This window comes from Abrus precatorius, unplaced genomic scaffold, assembly GCF_003935025.1.
Source record: "Abrus precatorius isolate BTA unplaced genomic scaffold, Abrus_2018 Scaffold6, whole genome shotgun sequence".
In the NCBI taxonomy this organism is placed as follows: Eukaryota; Viridiplantae; Streptophyta; class Magnoliopsida; order Fabales; family Fabaceae; genus Abrus; species Abrus precatorius.
In genome coordinates this window covers 23171540-23188380 of record NW_020874406.1, presented here as the reverse complement: position 1 = coordinate 23188380, position 16841 = coordinate 23171540, and the positions used below count along the sequence as shown (strand labels likewise).

The window sequence follows — 16841 nt, the reverse complement described above, 5'->3', positions numbered from 1 at the left end:
GATGACAGGGAAGGTTTATGAAAGAGAAAGAGAAAGAGATGGGCTCTGGTTTTGGCAGTGACACTGATAAATGATAGGCATCACGAAAAGGTTCCATTGTCAATTGTTATCAAAGCCTTTAGCTTTGTAAAAATATTCCTGATTTAGACATTTAGTCTTTCTGTACATCCGTGACTGCCACAGATATGGATTCGAATTCAGTCCAGTTTTAGCAAAATTGTACATTTCAATCGAGCAAAATTTTACACTCTCATTTAAATACATTTTTTATTTAAACAACAATTTAAAATATACTGAGTACACCGATCAGTCACGAGACTGAATCCGCGTCCCACAGATAACGCCCTACTCATTTAATTTCATCTTAAACATTTCAGGTTGTTTTGTCAACTATTTTCTATATTTGTTAATTTTCAATTATTTTATTTAGGTGAGAGAATAAAAAATATGAATAATGATATTTTTATTTCATTAAAAAGGAAAAAATTTTAAAATACGATTAATTGTTAATTCAATATTGATGTCCTTTTCATTTATATAAATAATTAAGTCAAATATATAAAATATTTGTATCAGTTATTTAAATGTGAAAATCACTAAATATTGATAAATTATAAAATCTATTAAATTATTCTAAATTTATTAATTTTTTGTGTGTGATTTCTCTTTTCTTCAGATACATATTTTCATAGGAATAGAAGTATTATTTTTTAAATAAATGAAATCTCATTTATAATATCTGCATTAAAATTATTATTGTTAGTAGTATAAAATTTAATTTAGTTTTATATTAAGTTAAAAAAATTAATTGGCTTTAATTTTTATAATTTTATATCACTTTTTTTAATATAATGTATATAACATATTATTATTACTAAAAATTATATTTTATTGTATGTGTAATGAAACATAATAAAAAGTTAATAAATAATAATTTTAATTGAAAATGTATTTAATATAAAAATATATTAAAAATTATGTAATTTTTAATAAAAATATAATATATTTAAATTTTTATTCTGTGAATTTAATTATACGTTAAAAAATAATTTATAAAACATTACTTCTTTCATTTATTTTCTTTCATCGTTCTTTATTTTTATTTGCATTCTAAAATTTTTAATTGGTTTAGAAATTTAAACTTAACTTTTTAAGTTTAATTTTATTATTATCTTTTTAATTTAAATTATGTTTGATTCTAATCCTTCAACTCTTAGCAGATTAAGTGCCTCTATTTTAAAAATACGAGTCCTTTAAAAATATTATATTTTACCCTAAATAAAAAAACATAAAATTATCTCTCTTCATATTTTAAATTAAAATTTTATAAAATCTTTTAAATATTTTTTAAACTTAATAATTCTATTTTCAATTTTTTTTGCTATTTTCTATTTTCAAATTTGATTACAAACTGTCTAAAATTTTGAATAAAAAAATAAAAACTTGTGGGTTTATGTAAAAGAGAATTAATGAAGTTTAAATTTAAACAATTTTTAAAATAGATAGATTTAATTAACTAAAAAATAATAAAATATTCAAATCACATATATCTCAAATTATAGAAAACAGAAGTATGATTAAGCTTTTTTCTACTGTATCCTTGTTTTTTCTAATTACATCTGTACTTAATATCATAGATATTAACTGCAGTTGGTTGCCATATTTATATCTTTAATTACCAAATTTTTTTCTTGATGTATCAAATAGTGATTTTGTGAAAGTTAAAAAATAGTAAATAAAATAGGTAAAGTATAAATATAAATTTTTTGGTTTAAAATATAATAAATTATACATGGTTTAAATGCTTTCTCATTTTTCACACAAATTTAAACTAAAAATATAATTATGTTATTTATTTATCTAGATATAAAAGAAATTATATATTCAAAGAATCTAATAATTTTCAAAATTAATCAAATAATATAATATTTTATGTAAAAAAAATTTAGTAAAATAATAAAATGAATATTACTTTTTTTCTTTTTGACGATAATAAATATATTTTTAATATATAAATAAATAAAATTTAAAAATGGAAGATTTTTTATTTATAACTTCTTAACATATATTGGAAAATATACAATAAAAATTAATAAATAATATTTTTCTTAAAAGTTATAACTTTTAATATTATTAATATGTTAAATTTGATAATCTTATATAGCTTTCAATAAAAAATATTATCGATAAATTCTATTTTATATTATTTTTTATGATTTTATTTTATATTCTTAAACACAAAGTTGTTTTACTTGTTAATGAGCTGTCAAAATATAAGAACATTTTAATTTCCTCACTGGTTTTCTCTGTTTTTCATGTGCGCTTCCCAATGATGTCTGTGTTTGAAATCGAAGTATATCATTGGCCAGATTTCACTGAATACAGTTACACTTAAAACAAAAACTTTTGGTTTCTAACTATATATTTTCTCTAATTACTTCTCTATTTTTTTTCTAAATATTGTTAAATTTTTTTAGTTTTGTAAACATTGTTTAAAATATTATATACATTTTCAACATGAGTATAAATTATTCAATGCACTAATTATTAACTTATATTGATGAATACATATAAATATCTTAATTATTTTATCATATAACATACACAATTGTATTTATTAAAATGTTATTATAAAACACTTAAACTATATAACTATATTTTGCAAAAGTAACCCATAAGTCAAAACTTCCATTATACAGGGGCACAATTACTAATAGTACTAATGATAAAATTTTGCTAACTAGTATTCTTAGAATATTAGTTAAAAAATTTTAAGTGATAAATAATTATAAAAAATATATTAAAAATTATGACATAAAATACACTAATAATTTTTTTTGACATTTAAAATTGGCTTAAATAAATAGGTAATTATTAAAAGTATCACTATTTTTAATTTTTATTTTAGTATGTAATTTTTTTCTTAAAAAATATATGATCTAGTTTTTAAAAATAAAAAATAATAATATATTTAGAAATTAATTACTTATTTACTTTTAAAATTTTATTCAAAAACTATGAAAATAATAAATATTTTAATCTTTATGAAGAGCATCTCTTAATTTCTTATTATATTAATAAACATTATTTAAGAAAAACAAATTTTTAGAAAAGACAATTATATTATTCAATCAAATTTGCCTATAATTTTTAAAGAATAAATCTATAAAAAAATAAATATTTACGAATTTAATAAATATAAAAAAAATAAAAAATAAGATCATTAAAAAATATATATAAATTATAACCATTGTTAGTTTAAAATTGTTAATATTTGGTTAATAGTAGAGTTAGTAATGGGTTAAGATCTGAGAGTTATAAAAATGAAGATGACAGATGGCATGATTATTAGTTATTACAGTCTGGCTTTCCTTGTTATGTTGCTGCGGTTTTGGCTTTATACCTCTCTTCTCTTATGTACATACATACACACACTCACGCAGGCCACACTATCTCACACAAACATTGCCCCTCTCACTGCACAAATCTCTCTCTCTCTCTCTCTCTCTCCACCATGGCCGCCCTCGTCGAATCTGCTTGGAAGGTTCTCCCTCTCTTTCCCTTCCTTCCTTCCATTTCTCTCCAATTATTACCACCGTCACTTTTCAAACGCTCCCAAGTTTTCACGATTTCGTTAGCTTTTTCAAATTCCAGGGACAGATTTGTTTATTGCTATTCGATTTAAGCATTGATTGTTGTTTTATTTATTCATATAGTAGATGAGTGCGTGTACATTGTGCTTGATTGGATGCGAACTATGCACTGTCGTTTTGTCGTTCGTCTTTTTCTTGCGAATTGCTCGGTTGCCGTTTTATTTCGAATTTGAATTGTTCATAATCTGCTATAAGTTAGGGTCTTATAGATCAGCGTGGCTGTTGATTTTTTAAATTGGTATCTTTTTTTACCTTCTTTTTCTAAATTAGAGTTGGAACTCTGGTGACTGGTGTTTGATTTTAAGATGCATATATACATTTCAATTGTTGGAATAGAATTGATGTGACCTGTGGATTGCATGGTTACGTATTTGTATTGTTTAGCAAAAATAGAATTGGTGTTTGCTCTTTTTATGTTTTTTGAGAAATAAAATTCTTTTCCAATATTTTGTTTTTTGGTTACACATTTCTTAATTTTGGTGTTCTCTCTTTGTGCTGCAGTACTTGATCACACATTTCAGCGATTTTCAACTGGCTTGTTTGGGAAGTTTCTTTCTACATGAAAGCGTTTTCTTCTTATCTGGGCTTCCTTTTATATGGCTCGAGAGGGCTGGTTGGATGAGCAAGTACAAGATTCAGGTCTACCCTTGTTGAAATTTTTTGCTTTTTATGTTGGATGGTTCCCCCCCTTTTGTTATCCATGATAGAAATTTAATGCTTTAACATGTAAATAAACAGCTCCAACATTTTTAGCTTTGACGTGGTATCCGTATGCCTTGGCATACACCTTGTTTTTCATATAAATTGTTCACTTTACCCTGTTTCAGTGGTGCTAAGAACAATGCTATCAGGCCTTCACAAGTGAAGAAGTTCCTGAAGATTTTCCATTCTTTTTTTCCTTATCTGTATGTCTTAAGCACTGATTCCACACATTATATGAATGATGTACGCTATATTGATGCATGCTATATTTGAATGATGTATTGACCGTACCCCCCCAATGACAGCAGGGAGGATAAGTTGTTTTCCATTTTCATTTGTATATGTGTAGATATATACTCTAAAAAAGAAAACAAATGTTAAATTTTTGTCCGGTCTTGTTATGCATTTTTCTTGTTGATTTTACTGTATGGCACTTAATATGATACTCACCAGTTCTCTTTCTTTACCTGAAGCCTAGTTTGATCATTGTACAAGATTTGCTGTTCTTAATGCTTCCTTTCTTGCAGGCAAAAAATAATAGCCCGGCAGCTCAGGAGAAATGTATTGTTCGGCTGTTGCTTTATCATTTTGGTGTCAATCTACCAGTTATGTTTTTCTCATATCCTGTATTCAAATACATGGGCATGCGTAGTAGTCTCCCCCTACCGTCCTGGTACTTTCAGGTTCTTTTGAGTACTGTCATTATTCTAACTTAGGTGTCCAATGTTAGGATCTTTGCCATTAGATATGTCTGGAACACATTTCTATTAAGTTTACTGAGCAAGAATGGATTTTGGTTTTGCAGGAAAATAATTCTAATTCAAATAATCTTTTACTTCATTTTGGAGGACTTTATATTCTACTGGGGACATAGAATATTGCACACAAAGTGGTTATATAAGCATGTTCACAGTGTTCATCATGAGTAAGTTTATTTGTGTGTGTGGTGGTTTTGGCTATTGTTATATTGATTATCAACAAACCAGTATAGGATTTTTCTATATTTTGAAGGTATGCGACACCGTTTGGACTTACTTCTGAATATGCTCATCCGGCTGAGATACTTTTCCTTGGGTTTGCAACCATTTCCGGTCCTGCGATCACTGGGCCCCACCTGTTAACTCTCTGGTTATGGATGGTTCTGAGAGTCCTAGAGACAGTTGAGGCGCATTGCGGTTACCATTTTCCGTGGAGTCTTGCGAACTTTATGCCATTGTATGGGGGGTGAGTGCAAAGTACCTTTTCACTTGACACCAGTCATTTGTTTTTCATCTATGGTGCCTATTGTTAAACTTTGTCTCCTCACTTTCAGAGCTGATTTTCATGACTATCATCACCGATTACTGTACACCAAATCTGGAAACTATTCATCAACTTTCACATACATGGACCGGTAAGTGTTGAATATAGTATAAGGATTATGGTTATATTTTGTGATGATGAGAATCAAAGATGGCTTAACTTAACTGACATTTAGTGATGGCTTGATTCCTTGGAATTTTTTGTGGTTATACATGACACTTTGCTGTTTTATTAGGATATTTGGAACTGATATAGGCTACAGAAAGTTGAAAGCATTGAAAAACACAGGAGTTGAAGACAGCAGCGAGCCAAAGAAACAACTATAATAAATTTTTGGGAATATCCGGGAATGATTACAGAGTTGATTTGCAACTTAAGGACTTATTTGAAAAATGTCTGTCCTATCAACGCCTTATGTGTTCTAGTGTTTTTGTAGTGGCTGGTCACTAGTCTACAAAGTGCTGATGCCTTTTTTCTGGACATTCATACCCTGTTATTAAAAAACTTCATTAGTGACAGTGATTTCAATTTTGGGATGCCGCCCTTTGCTGATTATTCTTGATAATACGCTATTTTTTCTCTGTCACATGTCTTTTATTTGTTTTATTTAACCCGCTTGTTTTTTTTTCTTTTTTGTCCGACATAACCCTCTTGAATTGAATGGAGTCAAAACGGCAATCGAGATAAAAAAAGAGAACCGAGGGGATACACTGAACATCCGGGACGAATTGTTCTCACTTCCCACAGATTTCCCACTAAATGATTTCACGAATGTTTAAGTAAATAATTTATTAAATACTTATTGAATAATTTAGAGTTTATAACATAAATTTGGTCATAAATTTTATTAAAGTAAGTGTTAAAGAGTTTCTTTTAGTAAGTTATATTTAAAATTATTAAAAACAAATAAAAGTAAGCTATTTTTATGAGTTATCTTTTGAGTTGTTTCAAATGTTCTCTGTAAATATTGATTTAATTTGATCCAAAAATTGAAATAGGTGATACGCAATGCATAAAATATTTTCTCTCGCTTAAATAGTTGAGAAGGCTGAAAAGACTATTGGTGGCTGACTACTTCTTGCGCATCCTGTCTTTTGCCCGAGTAAACAAAAAATATATATAAAGAATAAAACGATCAAATCAAGTATAAAAATTTTTAAATTTAAGATTTGTGGCTCTCTTTTATATATATATATATATATAATTTTATTTTTGATATAAATGAACAATTTAATTTCTAGGAATTTTGTTAAGATCACACCCCTAACATGTGCTCCATTTACTCGTAACAAGTCTGCACCTTGACTTTAGAGGCTGTCTAATATAAATTAAAACACGGTGCTGGTTGAATTTAATTTTGATGTATTGTTAGTATAATTTTTTACACTCAATTAATTAGAAGATAATATAAATTTAATTTTTATAGTAATGACATAGAAGTCAGCGATCCTTGTTGCTTCCACTGTTGTGTGAAAATGTAAAATAAAATGTGTATCGATAAAACAGTTGAGTTGAATTGACTTTCAGTTTAATGTTTTTTTTTAGAATTTAGTTTTGAAACTTGTTAATTTAACAGAAATTTTAAAACAAATAATCAATTTTAAGCCCCATTCGACGTGGTTATTAGTTTTAAGCTTTTAAAATTTTTAAAAACTGAAACGAAGTTTTATAATTTTTAATTCTAAATTTATGTAACTTTTATTTTTAAATTTTAATATTAAATCTTAAATTTAAAAATACGCAAATCACTTCTTACTTTTAAAATGAGGTTTACTTTTGTAAAAAAAAAATTATATTTATTTAGTGATAAAATAACAATGAATAAAAGGATAAAAAAATAACTTTAAGTATAGTAATAAAAAAATAGTAATATTTATGATTATATATATATATATATATATATTTTGCTAAACATCAATATTTTATTAAAAATAAATTTACAATACAAAAAGCATTCTAACATGTTATAATTCGAAAAAGAAATAATAATACATATTAAAAAATTATTAATTAAATTTACATATATAACTGCAATAGTATTAACTATGTGTGACCAAAAGAACATTAAAAAAAATTGTATATCGTTAGTGCATGGCTAATACTCATGTTGAGTTGACAAAAAATTATATTAAATAGAGAATTAATTTTAAAAAAATATTATTTTAAAAATTAACTTTTAAATATGTATTAATTAAATAAATTTTAAAAAAATTAAAAAGTGTTAAAATAACTAAATTCACTTTTACTTTTATATTTAATCATAAATTATACGACTTGTTAGTATTTTTTTTTTCAAAAAATTCTAAGTAATTGACGTAGCTATCAATTATATGAATATGTTGAAATTATAAAAATATTATTTTATTTGTTAAATTTATAAAATAATAATTAATTTAATGATTAAAGTTACAAACCAATATTCATTTAATTCTTTAGTTTTACATAAAAAAATAATCTATATTTAAAAATTAAATATTTAATAATTTGTAAAACTAATTTAGTGCTTGTCATTTCAAACCACTTGTCAACCTTTTCTTTTTATTTCTTGTCAATGTCAGCTTTTTTATTAGTGCAACCATGCAACGTATCCACGTGTGTGAGTCGGAATTGAAGCAATCCAAAGTCACACGATTGGTCCTTATCATTAAAAAAATAAGAAAACGTACAATCTTTTTAAGATTTTTGAAAAAAAAAAAAGAGATACTATACTTCAAAAAATAATTAATCATTTAATTCTTTAAAATTATAAATATAAAATACTTTAGTATTCTTATCAGGCTAGTTAATATTTATAAGGACCTACTTACGTCATAAATTGTTTTATTAAAAGAAAATTTAATATAATATTTTTTAGAAATAAAAACTAAGAACATTTTAAGAAATAAGATATGATACAAAATAATATATTATAAAATTAAATTAAAATAGAATAATTTTTTTATCTTATTTTATTTTAATACATATAAAAATTAAATATATTATATTATTTTATGTTATGTTATTTATTTCTAATTCAACTATCTTACAAAATAAAATTTAATAAATTTATATTTAGAAAATAAATTTATTATACTTATTAATTAAATAAATATAAAAATTTTATTTTTCTCATTTTTTCCGTAAATCTTACTTGATGGTTAAAATTATTAGAATCAAAATATCTTTCGTATTTTTGTTTTTTATCGACTCAAAATATCTTCCATGAATTATTGAAACTTTACTCTACAGCAATCATGGGCTTACAATTGAGACAAGATTTTTTATTGAAAAGCCCAAGAACACGGAGGTAAAGGTTTATTACCTTGGAACAATTTCTAAAATTCTAATCGAATGTGACAATGGCAAAGCACCATGAAACGGAGAAGATTCTATGGAGAAAAGTGGAGGAGGACGGCGAGATCTCTATTTTCTATTACCAACACTCGTACACGAAAATTCGCCAACGCGCGCCTCAGCAAACGCGCCGTGGAACGGCTCCCGTGGCTGAAGTTCGGCGACGGCGTTCACGAGGATGTCGATAGCAGGCTCACCATGGTCCCCACTGAAGAGATTCTCCTCGAGCGTCACAAGTCTCTCTCGGTTTGTCATTTTCACCACATTTTTGTTTTATTTTTTTCTGTTTGGCGAATTATCTTATTCAATGCGAAAATTATTATTATGTTTTTAAATTGATTTTTTAATTCTCTTGGTAATTTATAATAATAACAGTGGAATGTCGTGATTCTGACACTATGGTAACTGGATCACTACGTAAGCCTATGTTTGCATTGAAAAGAATTTATTAAAAATCGTATTAAGTGACATTGGAGATTATGGTGGGATTACGATGATATTAATACCTTGTAGTATTAATTTTATAATTTTTTATTCTCTAAGTAGTGATTATATTTATAGAGTTTAGATTGTTTAAATAAGGCTGAAATAACCAACAACACAGCATCCAAGTGGCAAATAGGTTGGTTTTTGTTCTATTCAAGTCTTGTTGATGAAGAAAAATAGGTCTTGAAAAAGCTTTATCCATTCACATGAATGCACCGGACTCGAATTGGATTAGTTGGGGTTCCGGTTCCCTAAGCTTTATTATCCTTTTATAGCTAGCATTTTTCTTGCTTAGATAGGATGTATCAGTGTGATCGCATATGATATGCTAAGCCCTTGAATTTATACTTCTGGGCATGCAATGGCCAGTGTGTACAAGAGGATTTAATCTTTCTATTTATTTTTCCTAATGTTGATGTTTGACTGAATTTGCTCACATAGAGTAGTCCTATATAGTATGAAGAAAGTTAATATTGACGAAACAGTTGTTTGTATTTAATTGGTTAAGCTTTAAGAGAAGAGATACATGGGATTTTATGGAAGTCATGGGTGGGTGTTTTATCTGCAGTTTTTGTAAGGTTCGAAGTCGTACCATTTAGTTGTTTTCTGTTGATTATGTCAACCTGAGATGGTAGTATTATGAGTTTGTGGGTATGTTGGGTTACGTGTTACCTTGACCGCAATGTTAGTAGGTGCCTCCTCTAATGGAGAATTATCCTATCATTTATACAATGATAAAACTTTGCACTTGCTAGCAGGTGCAAAACCTGAGGAATCAAAGGTTGCTGGAGACCCATTGGCTCAATTTCCGAAAGGTGCTGTTCTTATGGTCTGCCAAACTTGTCGGAAGAAAGGTGACTGACTTCAAAATGTCCATACAAGGATAGCTCCACGAGCTGAGGGGTTTGTTGATAAGCCTCCGTCATCAGATGCTGCTGCTGCTCCTTATTCAAATAAGGGAGGGTATGTGCCTCCAGGGATCAGGGCTGACGCAGAGAGGACTGGATCAGATATGCGACCCAGGAATGAAGAGAATTCTGTGGGAGTTTCTAACCTCTCAGAGGACACGCCAGAGAGCCCGATTTGCTTGAACTGTTTCGCCTTTTTGGTTGCCGTGAGCAGAGTCCATGTTGCTATTGATAAAAACAAAACTGGAATAAGCAGAGGATTTGGCTTTGTTTACTTTGTTAACAGGGAAGATGCTCAAAGACCTATTAACAAACTCAATGGATATGGCTACAATAGTCTCATCCTTTGAATGGGCCACCCAAGGACAAATTAGATTTTGATTGAATTTGCCCCCTCTTGTGAAACGGTATCTTCGATAGTATCGTTCAATTATTGCAAGAGTATTTGTATATTCTGAATCTTTTGTTATTTTTATTTTATGAAGTAAAATGTATACATCCATTCAAGTTCTCTTGTAGCAGAGTTGTTCATGTGGTTTCATAAATATCAAAATTTCCTTGCTGGTAACTTCGTCAGTTTGTTTTATTGATAAAATTTGTCTCGATATTGGCATGGATTTCATGAAGTGATTTCCAGATGCGGCTCATGTATAAATCTTATTGAAGATTTTGAAAGCTGAAGACCATGAACTTGACAATTTAGATTTATTTCGCACTAATTAGGATTGGAATATCAAGCCATTTCCATCAAAATCTCTCAAACATTTCTGCTTTTTCAGCTTCATAGGCACGAAATTAAGGCTATCGTTGAAAGTTAGGTTTAAGATAGAAAGAAAGAGTTAGAAAAAGTTTAATCTAGTATTGAGAGTTGTTTAATTAGAAGAAAAAAAATTTAAAAGTTTTTTAAAATTCTTTAAAACCTTTCAAAAATTTATTTTTTAAGTTTTTTATTTTAAATTTTTTTTCTCTCACTCTTTTGTACTATTTTATAAATAAATTTTTATTTTTTTAATTTTTTAAGTAATATTTTTTTATAAAAAATAAAAATATTAAATTTAAAATTATTTATATAATTAAGTAATATTCTCTCACTCTTTTTCTTAAACCTCAGTCTGTAAACTCACATATAAAGTTAGTTATTCGTTTGTTTCCATCGCTATCATATAATATTATATATCTTTTATAACTAACAATTTATGTTCATCAATTTGATACTGTGACACTTTGACACTATGAGGAGAATGCAATTAAGGATACATGGCCGATGCAGGAACCTAATGCAATCCTGCCAAAATTTAGCAACAAATTGTTAGCAGTACATAATAAATTATAAACATGTCTAATTAGAAATTGCATGTAGATCAAACCAGCTAAAAAGTAGCACCTTTGAAATGATGTATCAATTAACATAAAATTGCTCCTATAAACCTCTCCTTCAAAGCAGGGATTTCTTTTGTAGGATCCCTGAGCAATTTATAGTAATATTGCCAAACTCAATTTTGAGTCATAATCTCTAACATAAAAATAAATCACAGCATGTCTACATAATAAGGAATTAATAAATAGTATTTTTATTAAAAAATATAGTACTTAATATTATCATAATATTATATCACATAAATTTATAATATAAAAGTTTTTATAATATTTGTTTTACATATATCTAAAAAATCTGATATAAAAAATTAAATACGTATTGTAGTATTTTAAAAAAAATTTATGAGTATTGTACCAAAAAATTTATACCAATAAAAAAAAATACACGTGATAAGTTAAAAAAAAGATTATTATATATAATTTATTTAAAATTATATTATTTATATTATTTACAACATAATCTTATTATATATATATATATATTATATTAAATTTTTTATTATTTTTTATAAATTTTTAGTTTTGAATAAAATATAATTTATATTTAAATAATTTCTATTTATTATAAATAAAAAGAATTAAAAATAATATATTAATTTAATAATTAAATATTAATAATAATAAAATTAAAAATATAAAAAATATATTAAAATAATAATAATATTTTATTTTTAAATTTTAATTTATCTAATTTTGACTTAAATACTTTTTAACTTATTTAAATATAATAATTTATTATTAAAATAAATTTATTATTTAAATATGTTTCTAAATATTATTGATTAAATTTTTTTATGTACAATATTTTAAATTTTTTTTATAAATACCACAGAATTTATTAAAAAATTTATTTATATATCTTTATCTAATAATTTAAACTTTTAAAGCAATTAGCTCATCATAACATTAACTTATAAGACTTTTTAAAATTTAAATTTAAATATTAATCTCATTTAAAGCGCTCTCATAAACTAAAAGTAAATTCAAACTATATTTTCGTCAATGTCATTAATAACACCGCGAACATAAAAAAAGACGTAAGCGAAACATTAATTGGAATGAAGACAAAAATATTAATTTTGCACATTTAATAATGACACAATTTTTGCACAACTATCATCAGCAATAAATTAATAAATTTTTATACGGCATAAATATTATTAAATTAAAATACATTTTATAAATTAAAAGATAAATACAAGATTTAGCAAAAAAAAAAAAAAGAGATAAATACAAGACATTATATTATATTAATTAAATTTAAATTTAAAATTTTAATTTTTTAAAATAAATAAAAAATTTAAAATATAAAGAATTATATTTTTAATTTAGTATGATAAATTAAAATTTTAAAATGTAATAAAAAATAATATTTAAAAAATATTCTTAAAAAATCCATGATGTAATAATTTTTCGAAAAAAATTGATTTAAAATTAAAGACTTGAATTTGACTAAAAGTTGAAAAGAAAAATTTTAATTAAATTTTGAATCTCTAAAAATATTATATTTTTATTAAATATCAAACTAAAATATAATAAAAGTTCTATAAAAATTAAAACAAAAATATAATAGTTTTAAATATTAATTACCTTTTAAAAAAATACCATTCAATTTTGGATTGCGTTTAATCCTTGACAATATCTTTAAGGAATGACGTGGGCGGTGTGGCATCCTTTAGTCTGCACTCATAGGTCTCCACTTTTGGTTCAATTAATAAACAGAGAAGACAGTACTCAAAACAAACTGAGAAGGACCCTCCCCAGAAGAGTACACCCTGTGGCATCTTTATGCTTTCTCCACAATTTCATCTCCATCATAATCATTTCTTAACCTTTTCTCAATCTCTTTCACCTTCCAATTCTTCTATCTACCATGCCTTCCGTCATTGAATCTGCTTGGCAGGTTCTCTCTCTTTCTTCTCCTTCAAAATCTCGACTTTCTAACTCTTCTGTAGTTTTTCAATGTGCACATTTTCGATAGAGCATCAAAGTTATCACATTTACACTGAATCTTAAAGTTTGACGCAGCCATATGACCTTGGTTACAATGAGTTGAAAGAATGGAAAATTGATTTATTGGCATTTTTATGATGCAGCACTGTCTGTATTATTTAATTTCATAAAAATAAAATAATTGAACTAATGTTTCCTTCCTTGTTGATGGTTGAGTCTTACATGTTTTGTTTTTCTCTTTGGTGTGATTTTAGTTTTTGATCACACATTTCAGTGACTTTCAACTGGCATGTTTGGGAAGCTTCTTTCTGCATGAAAGCGTTTTCTTCTTCTCTGGACTTCCTTTTGTATGGATGGAGAGAACTGGGTGGCTGAGCAAGTATAAGATTCAGGTTTTGCCTTATTCAACTTTATTCTTCTATTTTTCAATTTTTAATTTTTATTTATTTTTTCTCAAGCTAGTTTGCTTTGTCATTTGACATGGTAGGCATATTCCATAGGACGAGATCTTGTTCTTCATATCAATAATGTACTTCTTTTCTGTTTTCCAATGTCCAAAAATGAATTCTATTTTGACCTTTAGGAGTGAAAGTTAAAAAACAATTTTTTCTGTATTTTTGTCTCTATGTCTTGCATGCCAAGGATTTCAAAGAATTTTGATCCTCTCCTGTACATGATATGGTTTTGTTCGAGAGAGAAAGATACAATTTTAACTGGTGGATCATACAATCATTTATGGTTGGGTTTGTTTGATAAAATGGTGTTTTTCTCTCTTTGTCAGACTCATATATGTGATTCGACAACAGGAAAGGATTCAAATGAGATTTCAAGTAATGCCTGTTGGTGTTGATAGTCAATTTTCATTTGTCAACCCTTTGGCTGGTCATTCCCTTTTATGTCTTTTCTTCCTTTTCTCCGTGTCATGCATGGCAAGGATTCAAAGAATCCCTTGTACACAGTACAAGATTTGTCTATTCTGTGCTATAGTTGAAATTTGCTTGGCCTGAGAAGCACCCTAGTGCCTGCACCAAATAATAAATATCTAAATTTTAATTTTTAAATATCTACGTATCTACTTTTGAAAAATTTTAATTATTGCCTTGTTTTTATACTCCCTTTTCTTTGGTCCGCTGATTCAGTTGTGTAACAACTGGTATTTTGGCTCATTTCCTTCATTTGTTTTCATGCAGGGGAAAAATAATAGCCGTGAAGCTCAGGAGAAATGTATCACTCGCTTGATGCTGTATCATTTTGGGGTTAATCTACCAGTTGTGATCTTGTCATATCCCATGTTTAGATACATGGGCATGCGAAGTAGTCTTCCATTGCCATCCTGGTACTTTGAGTTATATTTTGATTGCAGTCATTATTTCTAGACATTTGAACTCATGAAAGATGTTATTTATGTGAACATTTATAATGTGTATTTCCGTTAAGCAAACAGGGCAAGATTTTACTTTTGGTTTTGCAGGAAAGTAATTTTAACCCAAATAATCTACTACTTCATTTTGGAGGATTTTGTATTCTACTGGGGACACAGGATATTGCACACAAAATGGCTGTACAAGCATGTGCACTATGTTCACCATGAGTAAGTATTATGTGTATTCCTGGGTTGATTTTCATTTATGCTTTTGACAGTTTAACTTAATGGACCAAGTTGTTTTGACATATTATGAAGGTATGCTACACCATTTGGACTTACTTCCGAATATGCTCATCCTGCTGAGATACTTTTCCTTGGATTTGCTACCATTATTGGTCCTGCTCTCACTGGGCCACACTTGATAACTCTCTGGTTATGGATGGTTTTGAGAGTCTTGGAGACAATTGAGGCGCACTGTGGTTACCATTTTCCTTGGAGTCCTTCAAACTTCTTTCCTTTGTATGGGGGGTGAGTGTCAGGTTCCTTCTCCTTCACATAACACCAGCCATTTGGTTTATTCCATTATAGTGCTTGTTGTTAAACTTTGTATTCTCACTAGCAGCGCCGATTTCCATGACTATCACCACCGTTTGTTGTACACCAAGTCTGGAAACTACTCATCAACCTTTACTTACATGGACTGGTATGCATTAAACATATTTTGGTAAAAGCATTATCCTTTTGGTTAAAATCTGAGATGGCCTAATTGAGATAATATTGATTTTCCTTGGAGGATGAACAGACTTTTCTTTTGATGTTCCACTGCTAATATTGACCAGTGATAATGGTGTATGATATGTTGTTTGTTGTATTAGGCTATTTGGAACTGATATAGGCTACAGAAAGCTGAAAGCATTGAAGAACACAGGAATTCAAGACTATAGCGAGCAAAAGAAACATTGATGTAAAAATAAAATTGGGAGTACCCAAAAAGATGAGAATGTTGATATCTAATTGAAGGGCATAATAAAAATGTATTGTCTCACTGAATTGTTTTTTTAGCTGTTCTGTATAGATAGCCCCGAAGGCTTTCTTTAGAAACATTTATGCCTTGTCTTTAAGACAAATATAATCAAGGTGTTTTCAGTGATTCATTTCTTATGTTAGACTTTAACTTTCTATTTATTGGCAATTGTTGTGATTTAAAGCAAGTGCCATAATTTTGTGGTGACATTGGTATCTAAAGGAATGGAGAGAAGATGCTACTGGGTTTGGTCTATTAACATTGATGTTTGAAAGTAGCACTTTGGGAATGAAGAAAAGTACTGAAATATTCGGCATATATGCTAGAGAATGGCAGTGATCTGCTCTAGATATGTGGAAGGAAACATCTTAAACTGCACAAGAAAACGTCCTGATTACAGTGCAAGTAAAGAAAAATTGAAACTAGACGCATATGCATTTAATGATAAATTTAATTGAAAAAGTATTGATTGTGTAAAAAAAGATAAATTTATACTAATATCCAATCATGGATCGTTACATCAGCATGAATCATTGATAGTGTAAATTTTTTTATATCAATAATACTTTAAAATTAAACTTTTAATTATTGTAAATTAAGGTTTATTTAATACAAATAATTAAATAGAAATTTAAACTACACGTTATACAACTTATAAGATATTTTATATATTAAATAATTCAAATCGTGTTAGTTTATATATAAAAAATAAAATATGATTAAAAAAATTAATTTGC

The 16841-nt window shown here is 27.3% G+C and overlaps 2 protein-coding genes and 1 pseudogene across 3 annotated transcripts; all 3 read left to right on the top strand.

Annotated features, from left to right (window-relative positions):
• The first annotated feature begins 3434 nt into the window (after positions 1-3434).
• LOC113868923 (methylsterol monooxygenase 2-2-like) lies at positions 3435-6195 on the top strand. Its single transcript, XM_027504923.1, has 7 exons — positions 3435-3544; positions 4155-4292; positions 4883-5028; positions 5161-5280; positions 5367-5579; positions 5668-5748; positions 5893-6195. Exons 1-7 carry the CDS (start codon positions 3515-3517, stop codon positions 5981-5983), a joined length of 819 nt encoding a protein of 272 aa, XP_027360724.1. The 5' UTR covers positions 3435-3514; the 3' UTR covers positions 5984-6195.
• Positions 6196-9008: 2813 nt separating this feature from the next.
• LOC113870416 lies at positions 9009-10734 on the top strand (annotated as a pseudogene).
• Positions 10735-13477: 2743 nt separating this feature from the next.
• LOC113868623 (methylsterol monooxygenase 2-2-like) lies at positions 13478-16227 on the top strand. Of its 2 annotated transcripts, XM_027504375.1 has the most exons (7): positions 13478-13664; positions 13969-14106; positions 14905-15050; positions 15186-15305; positions 15396-15608; positions 15703-15783; positions 15956-16227. In XM_027504375.1, the coding sequence occupies exons 1-7, from the start codon at positions 13635-13637 to the stop codon at positions 16041-16043; spliced, it is 816 nt and encodes a 271-aa protein (XP_027360176.1). In that variant the 5' UTR covers positions 13478-13634; the 3' UTR covers positions 16044-16227. The 2 variants fall into 2 exon arrangements, with proteins under 2 accessions (XP_027360176.1, XP_027360177.1); XM_027504376.1 differs by lacking the exons at positions 13478-13664; positions 13969-14106 and adding an exon at positions 14129-14452 and having other exon boundaries at positions 15956-16118.
• The last annotated feature ends 614 nt before the right edge of the window (positions 16228-16841 follow it).

What these genes read in the sequence shown, in the direction of transcription:
- LOC113868923 (XM_027504923.1), top strand. Translation starts at nt 3,515, where the DNA reads ATGGCCGCCCTCGTCGAATCTGCTTGGAAG. An exon ending in TGAGCAAGTACAAGATTCAG is followed by an intron (nt 4,293 to 4,882) that starts GTCTACCCTTGT and finishes CCTTTCTTGCAG; the next exon opens with GCAAAAAATAATAGCCCGGC. An exon ending in AGTCTCCCCCTACCGTCCTG is followed by an intron (nt 5,029 to 5,160) that starts GTACTTTCAGGT and finishes TTGGTTTTGCAG; the next exon opens with GAAAATAATTCTAATTCAAA.
- LOC113868623 (XM_027504375.1), top strand. Translation starts at nt 13,635, where the DNA reads ATGCCTTCCGTCATTGAATCTGCTTGGCAG. An exon ending in GTGCACTATGTTCACCATGA is followed by an intron (nt 15,306 to 15,395) that starts GTAAGTATTATG and finishes CATATTATGAAG; the next exon opens with GTATGCTACACCATTTGGAC. An exon ending in TTCTTTCCTTTGTATGGGGG is followed by an intron (nt 15,609 to 15,702) that starts GTGAGTGTCAGG and finishes TCTCACTAGCAG; the next exon opens with CGCCGATTTCCATGACTATC.